The sequence below is a fragment of the Papaver somniferum genome, chromosome 9, assembly GCF_003573695.1.
Source record: "Papaver somniferum cultivar HN1 chromosome 9, ASM357369v1, whole genome shotgun sequence".
In the NCBI taxonomy this organism is placed as follows: Eukaryota; Viridiplantae; Streptophyta; class Magnoliopsida; order Ranunculales; family Papaveraceae; genus Papaver; species Papaver somniferum.
Window position 1 is genome coordinate 88,958,438 of NC_039366.1, and position 23,356 is coordinate 88,981,793.

General features: G+C 38.9%; 2 protein-coding genes across 2 annotated transcripts; one reads left to right on the plus strand and one right to left on the minus strand.

Annotated features, from left to right (window-relative positions):
- Nucleotides 1-18: 18 nt before the first annotated feature.
- LOC113308981 (ribonucleases P/MRP protein subunit POP1-like) lies at nt 19-4,128 on the plus strand. The gene is made up of 10 exons (XM_026557417.1): nt 19-529; nt 630-726; nt 866-958; nt 1,051-1,272; nt 1,449-1,570; nt 1,649-2,176; nt 2,369-2,477; nt 2,551-3,149; nt 3,488-3,655; nt 3,740-4,128. Exons 1-10 carry the CDS (start codon nt 87-89, stop codon nt 3,939-3,941), a joined length of 2,583 nt encoding a protein of 860 aa, XP_026413202.1. The 5' UTR covers nt 19-86; the 3' UTR covers nt 3,942-4,128.
- Nucleotides 4,129-4,331: 203 nt separating this feature from the next.
- On the minus strand, nt 4,332-14,359 carry LOC113307645 (beta-galactosidase-like). The gene is made up of 18 exons (XM_026556095.1): nt 13,930-14,359; nt 13,559-13,729; nt 12,656-12,895; nt 11,863-12,009; nt 11,669-11,747; nt 10,994-11,177; nt 9,966-10,031; nt 9,184-9,411; nt 8,586-8,792; nt 8,160-8,463; nt 7,911-8,070; nt 7,683-7,791; nt 6,851-6,986; nt 6,686-6,741; nt 6,299-6,598; nt 6,091-6,213; nt 5,071-5,760; nt 4,332-4,742 (listed from the first exon to the last, which is right to left on the minus strand). Exons 2-18 carry the CDS (start codon nt 13,686-13,688, stop codon nt 4,569-4,571), a joined length of 3,333 nt encoding a protein of 1,110 aa, XP_026411880.1. The 5' UTR covers nt 13,689-13,729; nt 13,930-14,359; the 3' UTR covers nt 4,332-4,568.
- Between the last annotated feature and the right edge of the window lie 8,997 nt (nt 14,360-23,356).

The window sequence follows — 23,356 nt, forward strand, 5'->3', positions numbered from 1 at the left end:
ATAAAACCCTTACTTATTGTCTTCCTCGCTTAAACCCTGATAAAACACTGTCGAAAAAAAAATCCTGAAAACTTAGTATATCTCTGATGGCGGTTGAAGAAATCAGAAGTCGACCGGCTTTAGTTCACCCTCCTCGAACCCTTAATGTACAAAAATTTGTGGAATCCCGAGCTTCTGAGTTGGAATCTCTGCATTCAGTAGCTTCAAATCGATTAGACAACAATTTTAGATCTCAGCGGAACAAGAGAAGAAGAACTACAAGTCATGATAATCGTCTAACCAAGAAAAAATCCAGGAAAAGGAGAAAAATAGGATTAATTGATAAAGTTGAATCGGCAGAAGAAAATGGGAACACGAGAAAGGTTCCTCGTCGAATTCGTCGGAGACTTGAATTATCAAGTAATCCAGAGAGAGGTTTCTGTACTTCAGGAGATGGGACAAAGAGGCTTAGAACACATCTTTGGCATGCAAAACGGTTTCGTATGGCAAAACATTGGGGTTTTCATCTTCCTGAAGGATTGCATGGCAGGTGAAATACTTGGCTTCTCTTACTTGTAATTTTGATTAGTTCTTTGTCCTATTCTTTAGATCAAATGTATGATGGTGGTTTCTGTGTCAATGGGATGCAGTGGAAGAGGTTCAAGGGCTCTTTTGAAATGGTTTAAGCGCGGTACAGTTGTACATGATGCGAGCTACTATTGTCCTGTCCAATTGGAAGGTCCCGAGGCAGGCATTCCCCTTTTCTTTAAACTTTGTTGGAAATTTTGCTTGTATGCGTAGCCGTGTGAAATCTTTTCTCTATCAGCATAATCATTACAAAAATTCGACCTTTGACTTGCCCTTTAAAAATTTATTTATTGTACAGGATTCATTAATGTCAATTTTAAGAATGGTTTTGGTCCCAACCCCTTCGGAATCCACTTCTATACTTTCAGGAGTTTGTTATGGAAATTCTATGGTAGGTCATTCCTCTGGTAAGGACTCTATTGTCACCTTTCTCATGTTAGAAGGATATCATAAATTTGAATATAACCTTGCCAATGTTTGCAGCTATATCACGCTGGAGCATCGATAGCGCCAGTAACATACATGTGGCGACCTGTCACTAGGAAACATACGGAGAGTGAATCTTCGAAGGTTTCTAGCCCAGCTGGGTTTGGGATCACATCTAACTCAGCGTGCAGTTCTCCATTTCGTCAACTGTGGGTGTGGATACATGCTGCTGCTTTCACTGAAGGACATGATGCTCTTAGGGATGCCACTCAAAAACAGGTACCTATAAGTGAGTTATTCCTAAAAGAGCTATGAGAAATCAGGCATTTCTGTCTATATATCCATGTGGGACTGAGAGGTTGATGTCAATATGCTGTGAGAAAAGTAGGATAAAGGTACCCCTACGCACCTTATCTGATTTCGTTTTCACTTTTCATTGTCTCTATCGGTGTCAGAATAGTAAAGAGATGGGCATCTGTGTCAACTGCTTCCCGCTTGACGGCCACCTTTCGAAGCTGGAAGTTATGGGTTCTGAGGCAATTCAAGTTCTTCAAAAGATACTACATGCTGTTTCTGAGTGAGTCACATCTTTGACATGTATTTACTAGTCAAGTTAAGACGGTGCATGTGTCTCAGTAGCTGCTTGGTTGTGCAGGTCTTTGGACACGTCTTTCCATTTGACAAAATGTATAGATACCGACAGTAACACTGAATGCCAGATTTCAAAATCTTACATCCTTGAGCATGCTGAGCACCTTCCTTCTGGTGCAATTCTATCTATGACAGTGAAAGACCCTCGTGACTTGCCCAAAAAGGGTATTGAAGGTGTCATGGATGCGCATTCTGGAAAGATTGACGCACAAGAAAATTGTCTCGATGGATGTGCTACCTTGGGTAGGTCACTGGACAAGAATCAAGAAATCATATCATCACTGTGGTCGGAAGCTGAAGCAGATAGTGTTTTACTATCTGACAATGAGGACATGTGGCGCAGTCAGAATTCTTCAAGTCTTCCGCTGGAAGAGAATCTTCTGTGCATGGAGAAACATGAAAGACGCGTGGCTTATTTTAATATGAACGGTACAAATTCAAGGGTATCCAGTTCTGAATGTATGCCACAATCATCTAGATCTTGCCCTGTTTTGCTTTTGAAGGAAAATGACCAACGGAACTCTTACGCAAGGTCTATCAACCGTCTTTTTTGAGTTTTACTGTTCCTGTTTCCCATATATCTCAAGCTTTTATAGTTCTATAAGATTCAATCAGTCTTCATTCTACGAAAATAATGATGTTATTTCTTTTTGAATTCAAGGTTTCTCCGCTTTATATTCTCGACAAACCTAACTTCCTTTTTAACTTTTTTACAAATTGTTAGGTGGTGTATCATTCTTCCATTAAGTTGGGTCAAGGCCTTCTGGCTTCCTCTCGTCTCCAGTGGAGCTCGCGCTATTGGCTTTAGAGAGAAGCACCAGATTGCATGTGATGTAAGTACATCTCTATGGAGTCACTAGTTTGACAAGTTTTCAAGTCTCGCCATTAACGAACTGTTCACTTCAGGTTGGGTTGCCTTCTTTCCCATTTGGTTTTCCTGATTCCAAGGCATACTCATCCTTCAAGGCTGAAGAAGCTGCTGTCTCTGACAAAAAATTGGAACTCCGTCCTCCAGCTATGAGGCCTTCAAGGGTGCCCATACCACCTCCATGGAGTATCATCAAGTTTTCTGTCGAAGGTTCCATTATTAGTGAGGGTGGTATTCAAGCTTCCTGTAAGAAATCTTCTGGTACAAAGATAAACCTTGGCAAGTCATGTGCAAACTTAGACAACAATATTCATTCATCATTACAAGAACAAGACGAGTCTTTTTTTGAAGGATCTATCGCAAGGACATCCGATAAGTTACGCAGTTACATGAATGAAATCCATGGAGATCATTTACTTTTATTCCCTGATGCAGAAATGAGGTTGAAGGCTTTGTCTGAGATGCTGAATAGTGAAGGCAATGTCATACAGACGCCACAACTGGCTAATCCTAGACCTGCTGATTGGAAACCGTGTTTCCTTAGGGTCCATATACGTGCCTACAAAGAAGGTGTTTTCGAGGATGGAGCTGTTGTTTGTGTACCCCGCCTTAGTGATTTTTCACTGTGGATATCCAGGTTTATTATTCTCTTTATCATTATCTTTGTGTTTGATATATTTTACTATGAACTCATTTTCTGTGGTCTTGATTTTCAGCAAAAAATAAAATAAAATGTGTCAACCATAACCTCGTATTAGTACGAAAATGGTTGGAAGATTATTCCGTTAATGACGACTTTCAACTTTTGTTGAATGTTACAGTTAGAAGTAATCAATTTATCCCAGTCACCTTCACTAAAATTAGAAGCTATTTATCCTATGTGCAGAAAAAAGCAGAGATGCACCTATTAATTGTGTTAGATGGTATTTGTTTTAATTGGGTTAGATTGTGTTATTGGGTTGTCTATTACTGCAGATCAGACAATCAAGAGGGACGACTTCAAATTCCAGAGTCATATATAAAGTCATGTTATGTTCAAAGACCTTATGGTAAATCGGAACTTATAACACCAGAACATTCCACAGAGAGGGACTCTTTTAGGTGTCCGATAGGCTTTGTAACTGCTGGATTTGTTCGAGGAAGGTTAGTGTATATTTCTGTTATCATACCAATAAATTTGCTCTGTCCCTGTTTGGAATTTTAATTTTGGTAATGTACTGGTTGCAGTGCGAAACCAGTAGCTGAAGCATTCTGTGAGGCATATTTGCTTGCTGAGCTGAGAAGGGAGCAGTGGGAGAGTATGCAGGAAAAGCAGAAGAAAGAGCAGGAGATACTTGTGTTGGTTAGGAATCCGAGATCTGTATCCTATAGACTTGCCTTGGCCACTATCATTCTTGAACAGAAAGCAGAAGACATCGAGTTCATGTGAATTTGCTCTTTTTATATATATATATATGGTATTGAGCAAGTGATTGTAATTCTGTGTGTATCTTCTTTAAGCCATACCATGGGTTGAGAAGAGAAAACACGAAAATTGAAAATTATGTCAGTTTTGGTACAAATGTAATGGTAATTGGGATCTGAATTTGTTTATCAAGGTAATTAATTCGATTTGAGTATTTTTCTTCCTTTTTAAAATTTTGCACCTATTTGGATGTTGTATGTTGCTCCCGCCAGCACAAAATTATTTTGTAGCCAACTGGTTAACGTAGATGCATAGTGTCATAATCTTGAACTCAACTAAAGCATACAAGAAAATGAAAGTAAATGAAGCCACCGATGGAAGTGCGGGTGAGAATGGGATGCAATGAAAATAGAGTTCGGAATTCAAGCCACAAACTACACTTCAACTCATTGATATTTAATGTGTGTTCTATGCAATCAATCTGCACGGTAAAAACTTGATTTCTACAGTATTTGTTTAGAGAATACATTGTAGGATTTCAAGTTTTCGACTCTTAGCAAGGTACAACAGAAATCAAAACATCCATCTTTAACCAACAAGTTTGTGTTACCCTTTTGTCCTGTTCCATAACTGAGCAGTAGATGGATATTATTAACTCGGAAGCTGTAGCTTATACAAGTCATCAGAAGAAGTTGTAGATGGAGTGATAGGGCTAAACCTGACCGAAAATGAATAGGGTGCTGGAGGAATCAGATATTTATCATGTACACAAGGGGTCCAGCTATCATCTCCGCCTACACCCATGTGTTTGTGATCAAGGTGCACCTGTTGATTACCACAAGATCTTAAAATTACTATTCAGATATAAAGAAAAATAAGGAAATGATTAAACCAAACTGCAGTGGATCTGAGCCAAATCCAATCCTTCGGAAATTACATTTTAGAACAGGGTTAAATTATTTCATGTTTTTATTCCAGTCTCTAGGTTATGTGAACTTTAAGCCTAATTTGAGTAGAGCAGAGAGGTTTACACAATTTTACGAGCGGTGTCAGACTAATGTCCTTATATTAAAGTTAAATAATTAGTTGGATTAGACCTTTAACTTATTGTTGACGTTGTACATAGAGTGACAAACATTTAAAGAGCACTTACCTCTATGGTGTCTCCTTTGACAAGCTTTTCATTGTGTGTCGCTCTGTCAAGCTCCATAGTGCCATAGTTACTAGCACTCATTTGCATTGGAAGAGAGCTGCCATACATGGAAGCAAAAACGCCATACCCGACACTGTTTCGAAGTGCAACCCATCTGATATCAGCTCTACCAGAAGATTCCCCAGGAACAATGTACGGCACATGCATGTCACCCACATTCTCCTGATATACCCCGACATGGGCAGCTTCTTTCCGATCCGGATAACATTCAAATGGCCCTCTTCCATACCAATTGATTTGGTCTAGAGATTTGTCCACATGAAATTCAACTCCAACACGTGGCAATGGCGGAAGGTCAGTGCTTGGGCATACATTGCATTCTAGAATCACATCTCCGGAACCATATATTGTATACATCATGTCAACTTTAAAAGTAGTATTAGATCTTTCAGAACTGGAAAGGGGGGTCCCTTGATCTTTCGGGATACCAAAATAGACTATAGCAACCTTGACACTGCAGTCTGTCATATTCTGTATAGAGCAGCTCTCAACATGGAAGTACAGGTTATCCAGAAGGGCAGCCCTCCATTTGGAAGCGTAGCTAGTTTCACCTCCACCTTTGTCGTTGTCTGTAGGTGCCCTCCAGAAGCACGGAAATATGCCCTTATTCATCACTGAAACTCCTTCAACCTGTTAGCATGATAAACTTTCACAAAGTTTATATATGACCAGTACATTGTATAGCGCTGTTTATCAACGTGAAAGGTGCCGTTAAGCAAAGAAAAAGACAAAACTTGGAAGATGTCAGAAGGACAATAAGTCTTGCTTCTTGTTTTTTCTCCATTAGGAGTTTCATTGCACTAGGAACCCAGTTCCTTGGCTATTTTGATATTTTCTTGGTCTTTCGTTTTTGGGGAAAAGCTGATACACTCTACTAGATCTCAAAAGGGTGCCTGAATAAACAAACTCCTTCTGAGATGCTTACAAGTAGAAGCAACACTATGACAGTAAGAAACCTACCTTCCAACTCTCAATTGTTCCCGTCTTTGAATTAATTTTTATCTCCCAAGAATCCTGCTTGCTGACTCTGATAGTGTCACCAAGACATTCGCCAAGAACTGGACCATCTGTGGCTTTGATTACCTGAAGACACATGTTTTTCCTCAGAAATGTAAATGGTAGTATTTATGTATTATAGACATCTTGTTAAGATAGGAAGAAAACATACATGTGGCCCGCATTCTTGTTTGGTGGGCAGCTGAAGTTGTGTGGAAGCAAGGATATGACCTGCTACAGCCCAGCGTGTCGAATTCGAGAGTTTGACGGTGATTGTTAAAAATACTTCTGTTGTCGGTGATGACGCCCACAAAGAATACCATGGAGCAGATACAAATTCTATATCATAACTGCTTTGTGGTTTTATGACAGGGAGAGGCAGTAACCCAGATCCAAGGAGGGATCCATCCCCATGAACTGCCCAGCTGAACTCCAATTCTTTTGTTGTGTCAAAAAAATGTGAGTTTAATATCTGCAAAGTACCATCCCACTGTTATGAAAAACTTCATATGCTTGTAATTGCATTTTCCAGATAGGATATTTAGTTGAAAGTTATTACCTTGAGGGCACCATCCTTGGATAAGACCTTTATTGGCTGATAGACATATTTAACTTCTGAAAGATAAAATAACTGAAAGCTTGAGTAGATACACACCCATAATGTCACAAATAACATGTCTACAAATGTCTAGCATGGTACATATGGATACTACTATCAAGTTACCATTTAGTGCAGGGTGAGGGGTTCTATCTGGCCATATAAGACCATTTAAACAGAAGTTCAAATCATTAGGAGTATCCCCAAAGTCCCCTCCATAAGCCCAGTGCTTACAACCATCTGAGCCTTCCTTCAGCAGCCCCTACACAAAGTTTGCAAAGGTTTAATTACGGAAGGCAAACATGGTAAAATACAACATAAAAAATGTCAACCATGATACAATCCCGTAAGTTCTATCCTAAAAAGAGTAAAATGGTCCGATTTGAAAGCAGTAATAATCATCTTCATAATCCCCTGGCATCGTGGTTTTCCATGCTCCCTTTTTCAACTTCTAGACTGAACACACCCGTCAAAAATTAATATATTTTGTCCATCTTAGCAAAACTAACTCTGCATCGCCAGGTAAACTAAATTTATGAAAACCAACAAACATCCTGAACACCCAAGAAATAAGATTTTCCGTTACAGGGATATATATTGTTATAAGAAAAGAAAAAATTATTTATATTGGATGAGACGGAAGGTGGCCTCTGTCAATTTTTAGACTTGTTTCTCTAAGGTTCCTCAGTGTTGCTTCCAAAGAAAACCTCCCTCACTTTATTATGATATTTTTTCACAAAACGGAAGAAAATGGATAAAAGCATGGAGAACTCAGAACAAGAGTTGTTTTCAAGTAACCTCAGGTTCTGGCTCTCTACAGTCCAAACCTGAGGCTGGGTTGGGCCCAGATTCAATGGCTTGAAGCTTTTGCTGTGTTTGGGTTGATCTTATCTGACCAGCTGCCCAAGTTGCTCTTTTAGTCTGCTTATAGAACAAAAGCCTTAACATTTCAACCCACCTGGTCAACCCAATCCCAGATAAAGCCTCCTTGAAGACCAAATGTGTTATCAATTGCCTCCCAATATTCATGAATATTTCCGTTGCTATTCCCCATCGCATGAGAATACCTTCAAAGAGTGGGGAGTTACAACTATGAATAAATAGGACAGATGAATGTAGCACAGAGGAGATGAAAGGCATGTGTACACTAATATGAAGACAGGAAGAGAAAAAGTAGAAGACATACTCGCATAAAATTACTGGTCTAGTTTCATTAGGATCTTTTGCAATCTTAACTATGTCCCAGACACGCATATACATAGGGCAAATTATATCTGTTGATGAAGTTCTTGATCCACCTCCTTCATAGTGCACTATCCTTGAGGGATCCCTCCCTCGAATCCAACCTAAAGCCAGAAATGGTGAGTGGCATAAAACTAACAAAATAATGACACAATGATTGAGCAAATACATGTTCAAGAAAACAACAAATTACCAGCTAAAGCAGAATGATTAGGTCCGTATCCGGCCTCATTTCCCAATGACCAAGAGATAATGCATGCATGATTTTTGTCCCTTTCCACCATGCCTATTACACGATCTAGCATAGCAGAAGCCCAACTTGGTTCTAGTGTAGGGTGCTTTATATATCCACAGTAATCAAATCCATGTGTCTCAATATTAGCTTCGTCTATCATGTAAAAACCAAATAAATCGCACAACTCGTACCACCGCGGATGTTGGGGATAATGGCTGTTTCTCACAGCATTGACGTTGTTTTGCTTCATTAAAATCAGATCCTAAAGGCAAAGATAACATAGAAATCTCAACAAGTTGTACATTTCATATATATGAGCACAAAGAGTGTATCACAGATTTGGACGAGTCAAATATCAATTGCTACAGAATAGAAAGTAATCACCTTCACCATGCAGGACTCCACATTTGTCTTCCCTAGACGTGGATGATGTTCATGCCTGTTGACACCCCGTATAATTACTGGATGTCCATTAACCAGTATCTCTTTTGTTGCTTTCGAGATTTGTCGAAAGCCCACTTGGCATGACTCGCAGTCCACCTGTTGGCCGGATGCATCTTTGAGGATGATAACCAGCGTATAAAGGTTTGGCTGTTTATCACCCAAACAGACAATTCATTAGAGAAAGATATATTCAATCCATATTTTTAAGGGAACTAATAATATTTGAAAATGGCAAAACAACATGCACTAATGAAGGAAAAGGACAGTAATAACTGCCGAATAGTGATTGCATACAAAATTGGGATAACAGACACTCAGTTTTAAGTATCATTAATATTTCACAAGTATTATGTGAGATATTTACTCTGCTAGAATCACAGGGTGAACACAGTTCATACATTCACCTAGTTACTCATACTCCTAGAGAAAAATCATTTAACACATGCAGGAATCCATTCACATGTGTCAAATCAAGCAACAAATTCATCATTTTAACTCAGATATATAAAGACAAAATGAATCAAGTCAGAACCCAGACCTGTTCAGCAGACCAAAGCTTTGGCAATTCAAGTTTTCCACCAAGTATATAGCCATGAAAGCCAAGAACTGGATTGGGGACTTGTTGAAGTTTCAAATGAGCAACACTGGATGCAAGCAAATCAACTTTCCCATCACGTTCATACCAACTTGCAGTGTCGTAAATCACAGCTTCTAGTGAGAAGTTGGTAAGCAAGCAGTCGCTGACAGGTTCAATTTTCACTTCAACCTGGATATTTTAGAAAAAACATCTATTGTTATGGTTCTCCAGGCAAGTATAGTTATTTACATCAGACACTGGTACGTATTTCATTTTTCACAGATAACGATTCCAACCTTTACATTTACAAAAGAGCCAAAGGATAAAAATGAAGTTGATGCATATGCAAATGCTTAAATAAGATAATGAAATTGACTCGGCAAAAAACGTGGAAAATGACATGTATAAAGATGCGACTTTTATCATCAGCAGAGAATTCTTCGTTCGATCCGGTAAATGAAATACTCACTAGCTGACTAGAAATCATCATGTATCTAATAATACTATAATAGAATACTCGGTAAAGCTGTACAGTGTCTTTTCAGCATTAGAGTTTAAATTAAAAACTGCATGCAATTTTAGATTTCTGATAACAGACCCCTTAGGGGATTACAACAGTCTCTCCTAATAATCTAAAATGAAGACAGATCAACTGGATTTCGCCAGATTTAAGACTCTGAAGTGTTCAAAATTGTATTTTGTTGTCAACTTTTAGTGGAGCTTACGGATTTAGTTCTGTATACCTGTATATCTGCAGAGGAAAAATCCTCACTCAAGCTTGATTTGAAAAAGTGATCTGCAATGAAAACCTGTAAACCAATCATTCCCTTAATCGGAGATAATTCATACTTACAAGGTTCACAATAAACCAGAGAAGATGCAAAAATAATGAATAAGCATTATAAGTTTGTATCACAAGATTTATCATATGTACAAGGATACTGAATTTGCAGTGTATCCCACTGTTTTGTCGCTCAACCCAGAAACAATGCTTTGGGTGGCGAAGAAATTCTTTATTCAAGCAAAATCTAATAATCTATAAATGTTAATGCAACTACTGCATAAGTTTTATACCTGTAAATGTAATTTTGTGCTCTTCTAACAAAAAACATAATATAGTGCATACCCCGTACACAAAAATCTGAAAATGCAAAGTTCAACTGGATGTAGTACAACAATGGCACCTCTTACTAAATTTGAGGTCATACACTGCATTTCACACCATAAGATAATGAAGGTACAGATATTCCAGATTAGGTCAATCCTTTTCTAAGTTTTCTTGTGGTTGTACTAAGTTAATGAGCTTTGTTTAGTACATTATTGTACCTAGGGTTCTGCAAGCATTCTTATGCTGTTTTTGTTAAGAAAAATATTCAGGGTGGGATAACTACAAGTTTCTCTTAGTACTGGCATTCAAGAACTTTTAAGATGGATTATACTAATCCTGGTTGATTTCATTATTCACACTCCATTTTGTTTGACACTCTATGTACAGCAGAGTTTGGTTAACACCGAGTTGATACAAAGCCGCGTTTCAGCACTGTGATAATTAAGGGTTCCGCATAAAGAGTATCTTGAGACATTCAGGCTGCATATGCAGGATAATCACCTGAGTAATCAGGAGGTTGTCAACCCCTTCTAATAGGATTAGCAACCACAGAGGAGAACTAAAATTCTTCCAAGTTTACAGAGCAGTCTGCCTCTGCCAAGCTCGTTCTTAACACATGCCAACTGAGACAAGATAAGAAGTAAACAAGATATAAGTACCAACCTGTGGCTTGGAAAGAAGAAGCACATCCCTGTGAATTCCAGACAGCCACCAATGATCTTGATCTTCAAGGTAAGAACCATCACTCCACCGCAACACTTGAACAGCAAGTAAATTCTTCTTATCCGAACAACGAGGATGGCAGAAATCACTGATTTCAAATTCCGCAGGAAGCCTACTGTCCTGACTGACCTATGCATTAAAGTTATGTTTAACTTTTGTTAAACTACCTGGTAAAAACTGAAGTACAATTAAAACATTTGTATCTGGGGATGTTTTAGGCACCCGTTAATAAGGACAAACATTATTGCACAACAAACAAAAGGAAAAAGCACTAGCTAGATTAAAAAGAAAATTAATCAGAGGTTCAGTAGTTAAGCCTTTCTCTATGTAAAGTACAGAAAAACCTTGCACCAAAAAAAATAAAATAAAAATAGGACATAAAGCCTGAGTTCTTCTCTATACATCTCTTCCAAACGTTCTCTATGTAGTCACAACACCGCAACTGGACTCACGGAAACTGCTAATTGTTATGAATAGACAAGAACCCTACAACTGTTCGATAAAAGAAGAAATTCCATAATAGTAGCTGAAAAGGTAAAAAAAAATGATACAAACGGACAAACGAATACGCAATCACTTTATTTAACGAAAACATCTAAAATGGAGTGGACAAACCTATATCCAATAGGAATCCCGTTAACCCACGCGTAAAATGCAGAATCAACAGCTTCGAAGTGCAAAAAGATGCGACGATCTGACAAATGTCAATGGATGTATATAATAAGAGGTCCGCCGAAAAATTGAAAGTGCAATCGGCATTTAGTGAGAAGCTACAATGAACCATTGGCATAAGAGAAAATTAACCGTACTCTTCCATTCTTCAGGTATTTCGAAGTATGTCCTGTAACAACCAGTGGGGTTCTCAACAGGAACATTAGGTGGATCTAGTGGAAACGGATATACAACATTCGTATAAATTGGTCGATCAAATCCATGCATCTGCCAATTTGAAGGAACTGTTTCAATATCAATGCAAAACAAAAACATATGAGAAACTAAAAACAAAATTCAGAGAAAATATTAATAAGGAAACGAAAAAGAGAGCATCTGTTTAGGGTATACACATTAATGGATACAGAAAGCTATTTAGGGTACCAAAAGGAAGAAAAAAAAAAGTTAATCCAAGCTTCTTAGTGCTTTCCATTTCGGCCTTCAATTAACAAGGAGTGAGAATGGAGCTCAATAGATATCTCCCCTTCCAACAAATCATTATTTCAATTCATGTTCACTGAGTTTAATGTACGAATTTTCTTAGTTCGTATCCACCAATCATATTCCTCGGCGGTGGTGCCCGTACCATAGTGGTCAGGGAACACAAAAACCTCTGACTAGTGTGACTTGGATCATATACATACACATTCCAGAATATTATATACTCCAACCATTGTCCCACTTGTGCTGAAAGCACATGGTAATCTATGCTTCATAGAAATGTAATAGTTCCTCTAAAAACACCACTCTTTTGTTAAGATACTCTAGAGAGCCATTTGTTTCTTAAAATTGTCATTATTGTAATCTTACTTTTGCAAGTGTTAAAGATTAAGAGATTGAACAAGTAACTAACCAAAAGTATAAATCGAATGGCTAATATATATACTTTACCTGGCAAAGCTTCCCAGGAAGAATCTTCGAAATCGCTATTGTAGAAGTTCGTAGGGATACTTGTCGGACTTGGAGAGAGGACAAACTTCCAAATCCCAGACAAGGACTTAACAAAAGGCAACCCCTTCACCCAGAAAGTTGCACTGTCTAGGGCTTCAGCTACAGCATCGTCATTCCAGACAGCAGGTTTCGATTCTAGAATGCCCACCTTGTTGCGATCATACCAATATTTGAGAGAACCTATGGAGATATAAAATATGTTAAGCACGTCAACTGCAGAACTGCTTTGACTCTTAAAGATCAATTGTTAGAAAAAGCTTCAATTATGAAATATATATTGATAATCACTTGTATAAGACACCGATAATGAATCAGCTAAAATGAGTCTCAACAAAAACAAGCTGACAATAAATAAATGAAAAGGCAAAGTGAGGAAAGGGATGGGGTACAACAGAGGACAGAAATGATAAAAGGCATTCGCATTATGATAATAATGATAATGATGATACAAATACGTTTGAAATGTCCAATTGTGTGATTATGGTTGTGCAGGCATAACTTTACAATTTAGTACCAATTTTCTCAACTGTGAAGATTTGCATCAGTTTCAATCCAGTTGCGTTGATAAACAAATGTAACAAGTTCTTTTAGTAATTTGGAACTTTAAAGTTTGTCACAGACATAAGGTCTGTACCACAGTAGAAAAAAAGAAGAAGAACTTGATGCGATAATATATAATTACATAATTACGAGTTTGGTAGTTGTGTGCCTTTGAGGTGTAAAAGGATCCTCAGATCATATATAAGATTCTAAAGAACAGTAAAGTGCAGAAATTAAACTGCGAATAATGATGTCTACTGCAGTGAGTGAAAGAAAATGAAACACAGGAACTAGATTCTTCACCTTCAACTGATTCATGGCAGCGCAAGGACACATGAGAATCCCTCTTTCTCCATTTTATAAAAGATGGATCTTCCCATACTCTACGGGCAGGATCTATTGAAGAAACAACTTTTCCAACCAAAGAAGCCATCTTTTTCCGAGAAGCTACAGATTCTTAAATATAGACTAGACCTGCAAAATCACCAATCTAAATATTAATTAAGATCAAAAAGAATTCCATCATGAAAAATGGTTATTTAATTTTCTACGAATATTAAATGCATCAGTGTCAATAATATAGATGTGTCACACCCATCATCATCCACAACATATAACTCTTTCTTCACTGTGCTTTTAAGAAACAAGGGGTTCAAGTTAAATGCCTAACTTACACTTGTTTTGAGCTGATTAGGTTTCCATTTGATTCAACTTCAATTAAGGAAGCATTTTAAGATTTTTAATGTGTCAACTAAAACTGAAGGTGGAAGGATGCTTAAAAATTAAATTAAACCTGTGAAATGTGGATAAAATCACAGTGAAGATTAGACTTTCATCGAATTTTCAGTTCTCAAGGGTTGAAATTGGAATATACTCCTGAAAACTGAAAAGGGTTGACCATGTTAGATTCATAGTGTTAACCATCTTGGGCCAACTAAGAGAGGTCGATGTATTCCGGTGCGGATATGACCACATCCGTATCTAAATCCAAAAAATTTTGTTATAAGGAAAGCAAAAGGCGATCTGAACATAGCCTAAATCGTTGTCGACAAGCTAATTAGTAATGAAATGAGTGGATAGGAATGATTCTTTCACATCACAACAAAACAGAGAAGAGTACAAGCCTTTATATAGCACGCAGAGTTAGTTATAAAAACAAGTTGTCCTCTACAACTGTGTTTCATTAACAGAAGTTAAAGAACAATACAGACATAAATGGTTCTGTTAAGAGTGACGGGAAAGCTAACAATACACAAAGAAAAGACTAAGTACAGACACTAGAGAAGAATATACACTTGTATTATCTCCCTCAAGCTGAAATGACTGAATGTTCAGCTTGTTGCGCAAAAACTCAAATCTAGCTGCTGAAAGGCCCTTTGTGAAGACATCTGCAACAAGTGTGTCAGTAGAGACATAGTGAAGACACAGAACCTTGGACTGAATCAATTCATGAATGAAGTGAGATCAATTGCGACATGCTTCATCCTGCCATGAATAGTTGGATTAGAGGCCACAAAAATGGAGCTTTTGTTATCACATCCCAGTGTAGCAGAGGAAGAAACAAACACATTGAGATCTTTGAGAATCTGGCATTCCATAACACCTCAGCTGCAGTATGAGCTAAAGAACGATACTCTGCTTCTGTAGAGCATCTAGCAACAGTGGGTTGTTTCTTAAAAGACCAAGAAACAGGATTAGGCCCAAAGAACACACAATATCCACTAGTAGAACGACGATCATCTGGATTGCCTGCCTAATATGAGTCAGAGAAAGAAGAAATAACTTGCATACCTTCCTGAAGAATAATCCCATAATCCAGCGTATTATTTAAATACCTCAAAATTCTCTTAGCAGCAATTAAATGTACATCAGTAGGATTGCTTATGTATTGACAAACTTGGTTCACAACATAGCATATGTCTGGTCTTGTCCATGTAACATATTGAAGGGAACCAACCAATGATCTGTAATCTGTAGCATTTGGTAGTAACTTACCATCAAACTTACTCATTTTAGAGTCTGCAATAGCTGGAGTATTACAAGGTTTGGCTTCTAGCATATCGGTTTTCTTGAGAAGATCTAAAATGTACTTAGTCTGAAGGAGATGCATAGCAGTGTCATTCTTTTAATCTCTAAGCCCAAGAAATAGTGAATGTGACCTAAGTTCTTAACTGGAAAAGAAAGAGACAGTTGAGAAATGACTTGATCACGGGATGACGGAGAAGAACTAATGATGAGAATATCATCCACATAGATGAGAATGATGATAATAAGAGACCCTATTTTGAAAGTAAATAAATAAGTATCAGCAAGAGATGTCTCAAAACCTAAAGCAAGAAGACATTTCATAAGCTTCTCATACCAAGCTCTAGGAGCTTTCTTAAGACCATAGATGGATTTGTGTAATCTGCAAACATAATGAGGCTTGTTTGGATCTTCAGAACCTGCTGGTTGAGTCATGAAAACAGTTTATTTAAGATCACCATGAAGAAATGCATTGCTAATGTCAAGTTGCTTAACTGGCCAGTTGTGATGAACAATAAGAGATAAAACTATTCTTATTGTGGCTGGTTTTGCAACAGGATTGAAAGTCTCTTGATAATCTATGCCCTCTTGTTGGAGATAACTCTTTGCCACTAATCTTGATTTAAATCTATCAATGGTTCCATCTGGGTTATGTTTGATTTTGAAGACCCATTTACACCCTACCAAATTCTGATATAGATGAGGAGGTTCTAGTGTCCAAGTACCAACTGTTTTGAGTGCAGAACATTCAGTAACTAAAGAATGAAGCCATTTGGGATGTTTCTTAGCTTGAGCCACTGTCTTAGGAATGCTTTCTTCAATTGAGGCTAAGTGAGCTGCAGAAACAGGATATTTAATACTGAAATGAGCCTTTTGTGGTTTAGGTTTAAAAATCCCCATTTTGCCCCTTGTTGTCATGAATGAGCATTTATTACTGCAGGAGAAGAAGTAGTATTTAATTCAGTTGAAGTAGATATATCAGTTGAAGAAGTAGGTTTGGCAGTTGAAGTAGGTAATTCAGTTGAAGAAGTAAGTATTACAGCTGAAGTAGATGTAGAATTAGTGAGTGACTCAGATTTTGGTGGTGTGGCTGAAGAAGAATCCAAAAGTGAAGACTATAGCTGAGACAACTGAGAGACAGTGTTGGAAATCTTATCAAGCTTGAAATGTAGAGCAGGAAACTGATCTTCATGAAAAGTAACATGTCTAGAATTGAAAACTCTGACTGAACATGGCTCAAGACATCTATAACCTTTTTGAGAAGATGAATACACACCTTTCTTATTGGTTCTAGCTTAGAGTGAGTGTAAGGTTTGAGCCAAGGATAACAGGCACAACCAAAAACTCTAAGTGTGGAATAGTTATGTGCACTTCCATAAAGTTTCTCATAAGGTGTCATGAAAGAGATAAATGTTATAGGTAACCTATTAACTAAATAATTAGCATTTTGCGAAGTATCTCTGCAAGATTAGCTTGAATCAGTGAGGTTATGCATAATCCAATAAGATGTTTGTGTTTACTCTCAGCCACCTTATTCTGCTCTAGAGTGTATGCACAATTGTATTGATGTATTACTCCATGAGTAGATAAAAGTTTATGAAAAAGCGGGGATCTAACAACCACACCCAATATTTCGCTTAACAATCTGTATGGACAAACTCCAATATACTTTTAAGAGAATCAACTAGACAGTCAGACTCAATCTTATAAAAAGTATATCAAGAGTTGTATCTCAATTTCTCGATTCAATACTTTACTCAAGCAAATAGAAATCTGCGAGTCTAATTGAATATAAGAGAAATTAACTTGAATGGTACCAAAGACCAATGTTCAAGGATCAATCAATTTCAATCAACAACCAAAGGTCGGATTTCCTAATTGATTGATTCAACATTGTAGATGGGGCGAAACGAGTTGCTGATTTTAAGGAATTGAGGAGACGACCGTGCGGAGGAAACTCCTTGAACCGAGCAAACTGTCTAACCTCACACAGATGCACTGCAAAAAGGGAATGCTTTGAATTCGAGAGATCATTCTATAGGACTCCGGCCTAAACCAAGACAATGGTCGTTCCAGAGTCAATTTGGTCACAAGAGAGGATGGGTCGATCTGTAGGAGGGAAGTTGAGAAATGTGTGAGATCAATGGTGATTGAAATTGTTGGTGTGTTGTGTATTCTGTGTGAAGAAATAAGATAAGTTCCGACTGATTGAATTTGCTATGTTGAGAGTAATTGTTCAGACGATGAGTTCGTGTTCTCTTGTTTGTTCGACGAAAGAGTGTCTGTTGTTTCAATCATGATTCAGAGACTTATTTATATTGCAAGAATTGCAAACACCTTGATCCATGAAGTGTGACAGTTGCTGGAGTCACAGAGTGGGGAAGTGGAAATTGTATTAAAACTAGTTGCTCATCGTGCGGAGACTTGGTTGATTCTACCCACTACCTTGTTAACTCCTCTAACTGCTTGCACGACTTGCTCACATTCTCATCGTGTATGAACACGTGCTGTATACCTCCAGACCAAAAACCCTAGTTGATATCCCCCATGTGACACGATTGATGTCTCGTGATTTTCGTTAGTCAGTTGTGACTTGATGAGACGATGAGTCTTTGTATTGCTGAGTCGAACAAATATTCAGGGACTCATGAATTGAACGTGTCTGTTGAGACATAGGTATAATTGTCGAATAAATGTTGATAGTTAAGGTGAACAAATATTGTTCATTTGATGAATTGTTGAATATTGATAGTTGAACCAATATTCCTTAGTCTGAGCAAATATTATTCATCTGAGCAAACGTTGCTCGTTTGATGAATTATTGGTAACAGAACCAAATGAAAATATTAATTAAATACTGGCAACTGAACTGAATATGATAATTAAAGTTTTGATTACAATATCAACATAAAATTATTAGTGTTTGAATCTTGAACTATGAACCCCGGATTCGAAACCCTAAATTTGATCAATTGCTGATCAATTGATGATTTATTGAAAATCAACCATGGAGTGAAGGAGGGATCGGATACATGGGATGATGGGTCGACCATGTAGCGCTAAGATGCTCGAGTGAGCAAATACCAAAGTCTCTTGAAGACCAGTTGGTGAAAGGATGATTAAATGCTGGTTTAATCATTCATTAAAATAATGCTCGTCTGAGTGTTAGATAATAAAACTTTATTATGAGAAAATGAAGGACCGACCAAGGGGTCATGGAACCGGCCCTGGTTGGTCATGGGATCGACTGACGATTATTTTATGAAATTCCAAGTTGTTTGGAAGAGTTTAAACCTAATGTGAGCAAATTAGGTCAAATGATAAAAATGTGTGGGATCGACCTCTTGCAAGCCAAAGATCCAACCTTGTTCGGTCAAGGTAATATGCTCATGTCACCAAAGTGTTCTTGTCTCAGTTCTGAGAATTTTGATATTTTCTGATGCGCGTTTGAGCAACATTGTGAGAAAATATGAAGAAATCAAGGTTTTTGCTCAAACTGAGGAAACTTCATAAGATGAAGGAAATAATAATAATAAAATAAGGAATCATGTAGTGTGGGACCGACTATGGATAAGGCATGGCCGGCCGGCCAATAAGCCCGGTCTCATGACACTTTTCCTAATTTTATATTATTTTCATGATTTTAAGGAAATATCACGAAATCAAGGAGTTTGTTGAAACTAAGGAGTTTCCTTGAAGTGAAGGAGTTTCCATGAGATGAAGGAAACAATAATATATAATAACAAAAAAAACGGGCACCTAGCTCAGCTGGTCATCCCCGTTTCCCAAAGTTTCATGCGCTCCAGGAGGTCTCAGGTTCGAGCCCCTAATGACGTAATATTGCAGGAATTGACATGGAAGGTAGAGTTAGCTTGAACCCCTTGTGACACAATCTCATCCCCACTATCCGCTTTGGATCCCTTGGCTAGGTTACCTATGAGGCTCGCTGGTGTGCTAGTACAACAACCTGTTCAATTAATGTAGTAGTATGTTGTTGGAGCTAAGCTTGTTAGGCCTCCAACTAGTTAGTGTAATACTCTTTATCTCGTATAAAACTAAATAATAAAAAATAATAATAATAATAATAATAATAAACCCTAGGAAAGAGAAGCTCCGGCGATTGTGTGGGGGATTTTCAGGCGACTGAAAACCAGAAATCTCCCCTGCCTTTGTCCGTGATTTCAACGCATAATCTCCCTGTTTCCTCTGTATTTATTGTTTGATTGCATATAGGGATGCATGGCAGGTTTCTTCCAGGGTTTTTCTGTTCATACGCAGCTTTCCCCTAGAATTTTCTATGCCCATAACTCGTTCTTCAGCTTCTTCAGTCCGTAGGAATGACAGCCCTGATTACCACTCCTCCACGGCCTCGTCTTCTTCAGTCCGTAGGGATGCATGGCAGGTTTCTTCGCAGAGTGATAAGCTTCCGTGTCCTTTCGCAACTTTTGATGGCTGTCAAGGAGGTCCTGGTGGTTTAGGTTACTCCAAGAGTGGATTATCAAGACATATGAAAGACCACCACTTTCCAACAGAGGATGCCAGATTGGTTTGCATTGAAAGGATTCGGACTAACGAGAGCTGCTTCACTGCATGGGAAAGCAATCTGTTGATGTTGGAATCTTGGTTATGCACCAAATGCATGACTACTCATACATGGAAAATGTCCTGCAAAAACAAGTTGCATGCTGCAGATGTCGTTCCAGGGCCGTTCAATGGAATTGGTGCAGATTTCCTGATTCATGGTGTTGCGAAACCTCAAACTGCTTCGCCTGGTGCAGTGGATAATGCTGGTGCAGGTGTTTCAGTGAGTGAAGAGCTTGCAGGTGATGAAGATTTTGCAGGCCTTAATGTGGAGATACTAAACCTGATGCTGCAACGACAAATACATACGAATGTTAGTATTCCTCCACACTGCAGGTTACATTTTTCGCGTGCTCTCAAGTCTGCATTAGATTCTGTTCTTGCTAATCCCATGAACATTGCGGCCTGGATACGATTGTTACTGCTTCCAATTTGTACACTAAACCTGTATGAACCTCAGAGCTCCAGTGAGGAACGCTCCGGTACGAGAAAGAAGTTGCAGACTGCTGCTGTAAACAAAGCTTTGTTGGTTTGGAGGGAACCTGCCGGCTGCATCAGTTTGGTACAACAATTGCTAGGCCTGACCAAAAGAGCTTCTACACAGCGTGCTCCTATCAAAAAGAAGACGATGAGACATATAGAAGCCTGTCGTAAAAAGCTGAGTTATGGCCACTACACAGCAGCAATTCGCATTCTTTCTTCTAGTGGCGTTGCTCAACCTACCGCAGACACTTTGTTCGAACTCCAGCAGAAACACCCATATGCTCCACCCCCTACTATACCCACTGAAGCTGTCTCAACACCTTCTCTGACTGTTGATTCCAAGGCTGTACTTGCAGCCCTTAAGAGCTTCCCCAAGGGGACATCTTGTGGCAGAGACGGTCTACGTGCTCAGCATTTGTTGGACGCCATGAGTGGAGCTGGTGCTGCGATTTCTGATGATTTGCTGCTGTCGATTACTGGCGTTGTGAACCTGTGGCTTGCAGGTAAATGCCCTCCTTCCCTTGGTATATTTGTAGCCAGTGCTCCCTTAACCCCACTACTTAAACCTGGTGGTGGTTTGAGGCCAATTGCGGTAGGCACCATATGGCGCAGGATGTGTTCTAAGTTAGCAGCTACTTCTGTTTGCAAAAACTTGAACAACTATCTTGGCAATCACCAATATGGAGTTGGCATCCCTTGCGGCGGAGAAAGTATTCTACATGCGGCGAATAGATTGCTTGAAATGCATGGATCTGATAACACCAGATCTATGTTATTGATAGATTTTTCAAACGCTTTCAACATGGTTGATCGATCTACTATTATCTGTGAGGTAAGAACACACTGCCCTAACATCTCTCGTTGGGTTGAATTCTGCTATATGCAACCCGCCAGGCTATATTATCAGGAACACTTACTCTCCTCGGCACAAGGGGTTCAGCAGGGTGACCCTCTTGGTCCCCTTCTTTTTGCTTTAGCTTTGCACCCTCTTATCGAGAAGATTGCATCCACTTGTATGTTGGATTTCCATGCCTGGTATTTAGACGATGGCACCATCGCAGGTGACACTTTGGAAGTGTCTAAGGCATTGAAGATTCTCCAAGAGGACGGTCCTGTCTACGGGTTACATTTGAATATTTCGAAGACTGAATTACTTTGGCCCTCTTATGACCCGAGAAGGGATTCCGATACTGCCTTTCCTGCGAATATTGGTAAGCTAAAAGATGGTGTTAAATTGCTTGGTGGACCAGTCATCCTAGATATGAACTTCTGTAGTAATGTGGTGTTGAACAGGATTGACAAAACCTCTCAGCTCATTGACAAGATTCAAGAGCTGCATGATCCTCAGTGTGAGCTTTTGCTTTTGCGCAACTGTACTGGAGTTTCGAGGTTATATTTTGCCTTACGCACTACTTGCCCCAAGGAGATTCAGAATGTTGCCACGCGCTTTGATGATTATCTTATGCGATATCTTCGTCGTCTTATAGTCGGAGATGGGGCTGGTTTTGGCTTAGTCCAACAGCGACTAGCCACTCTTCCCATCAAAGATGGTGGTCTGGGTATTCTTACTATGACAGATACTATGCAGTACTGTTACCTTGCATCTCAGGCACAGACCCAGCATTTGCAGAATTCTATTTTGAGGCTGCCTGCAACAACCGACTTATGCCTTGGTTTCCATACTACTTTACAGAGTTTCACACAAGCTTGTGAGATCCCCCTCCCTGATTTCAACATTAATGATGCCGCCCTTCATTACATGAAGTCATTGGCTGCTATCTACTTTGGAGCTATCAGGGAAAAGGTACTTACTCGCTTTTCTTTTTCTACACGTGAAGCTACTGTTTGGCAATGTAATAGATCTGATCATGCTATGGATTTCCTTAAGGCAATACCTATTCCTGGGCTCAACCAGGAAGTTGGTTCCAGGCAGTTTAGCTCGGTCTTACAATATCGTTTAGCTATACCCCTTTTTGAGGAAGGTAATAAATGTACCTGTTGTGGCAAACTCATGGATATCTTTGGAGACCACGCTATCCATTGTGCTAGCGAGGTCGGGCTTAAATTCAGACATGATTTAGTAAAAGATATTCTGGCAGACATGTGTTACAGAGCTGGGGTTGTGGCTAGAAAAGAGGTTTCTTTGGGCGTCATCAATAATAAGGATTTTCGGCCAGCGGACATCATGGTTTATAATTGGATAGATGGGAAGGATGTTTGTCTCGATGTCACTGGGGTCTCTCCGTTTACCAGTGCTAAGTCACGCCACTTCGTACCAGGTCACGCCATTTCTGCAGCAATTACTCGCAAGAACACTAAATACTTAGATGTTTGCACTTCTCTCAGATATGGGTTCGGTGTTTTGGATTTCTCCACTTTTGGCGAGCTTAGTACGGATTTATTAACTTTCCTGAAGAGATTAAGGAATTGCATGGTAGGACATGATGCCAACTTTAAGATAGGCAATTCTCTTTTTCATAGGCTAGGAATCGTTATTCAGAAAGGTGTTGGTGCCCAACTTGTTGCTAGGATACCCACCATCTCTTGTAATATTGATTTTGATCAATAAATGCCTTAGTGGCTCCCTTTTATAAAAAAAAAATAATAAAAAAATTAAAATAATAATAATAATAATAATAATAATAATAAAAGCCTTCATTGTAAACTTGTCGCTCGTCTCCCTGCCAAATCATTGTAAACTTCAGTATATTTCTTCTTGTTAATAAAAGCCTTCATGTCCCCTTTTCATAATAATAATAATAATAAAAACGGGCACCTAGCTCAGCTGGTCATCCCCGTTTCCCAAAGTTTCATGCGCTCCAGGAGGTCCCAGGTTCGAGCCCCCAATGGCGTTGCATGAGTTAACATGGAAGGTAGTGTTAGCTTGCTCCCCTTGTGACACAATCTCAGTCCCCCATCCTCTTCGGCTCCCTTGGCTAGGTTACCCATGAGGCTCGCTGGTAGGTTAGCACGGCAACCTGTTCAATTAATGTAGTAGTATGTCGTTGGAGC

What these genes read in the sequence shown, in the direction of transcription:
- LOC113308981 (XM_026557417.1), top strand. Translation starts at nt 87, where the DNA reads ATGGCGGTTGAAGAAATCAGAAGTCGACCGGCTTTAGTTCACCCTCCT. An exon ending in CAACGGAACTCTTACGCAAG is followed by an intron (nt 2,177 to 2,368) that starts GTCTATCAACCG and finishes ACAAATTGTTAG; the next exon opens with GTGGTGTATCATTCTTCCAT. An exon ending in AGCACCAGATTGCATGTGAT is followed by an intron (nt 2,478 to 2,550) that starts GTAAGTACATCT and finishes TGTTCACTTCAG; the next exon opens with GTTGGGTTGCCTTCTTTCCC.
- LOC113307645 (XM_026556095.1), bottom strand. Translation starts at nt 13,688, where the DNA reads ATGGCTTCTTTGGTTGGAAAAGTTGTTTCTTCAATAGATCCTGCCCGT. An exon ending in TGGAGTCCTGCATGGTGAAG is followed by an intron (nt 8,464 to 8,585) that starts GTGATTACTTTC and finishes CTTTGCCTTTAG; the next exon opens with GATCTGATTTTAATGAAGCA. An exon ending in CCAAGGATGGTGCCCTCAAG is followed by an intron (nt 6,599 to 6,685) that starts GTAATAACTTTC and finishes GGTACTTTGCAG; the next exon opens with ATATTAAACTCACATTTTTT.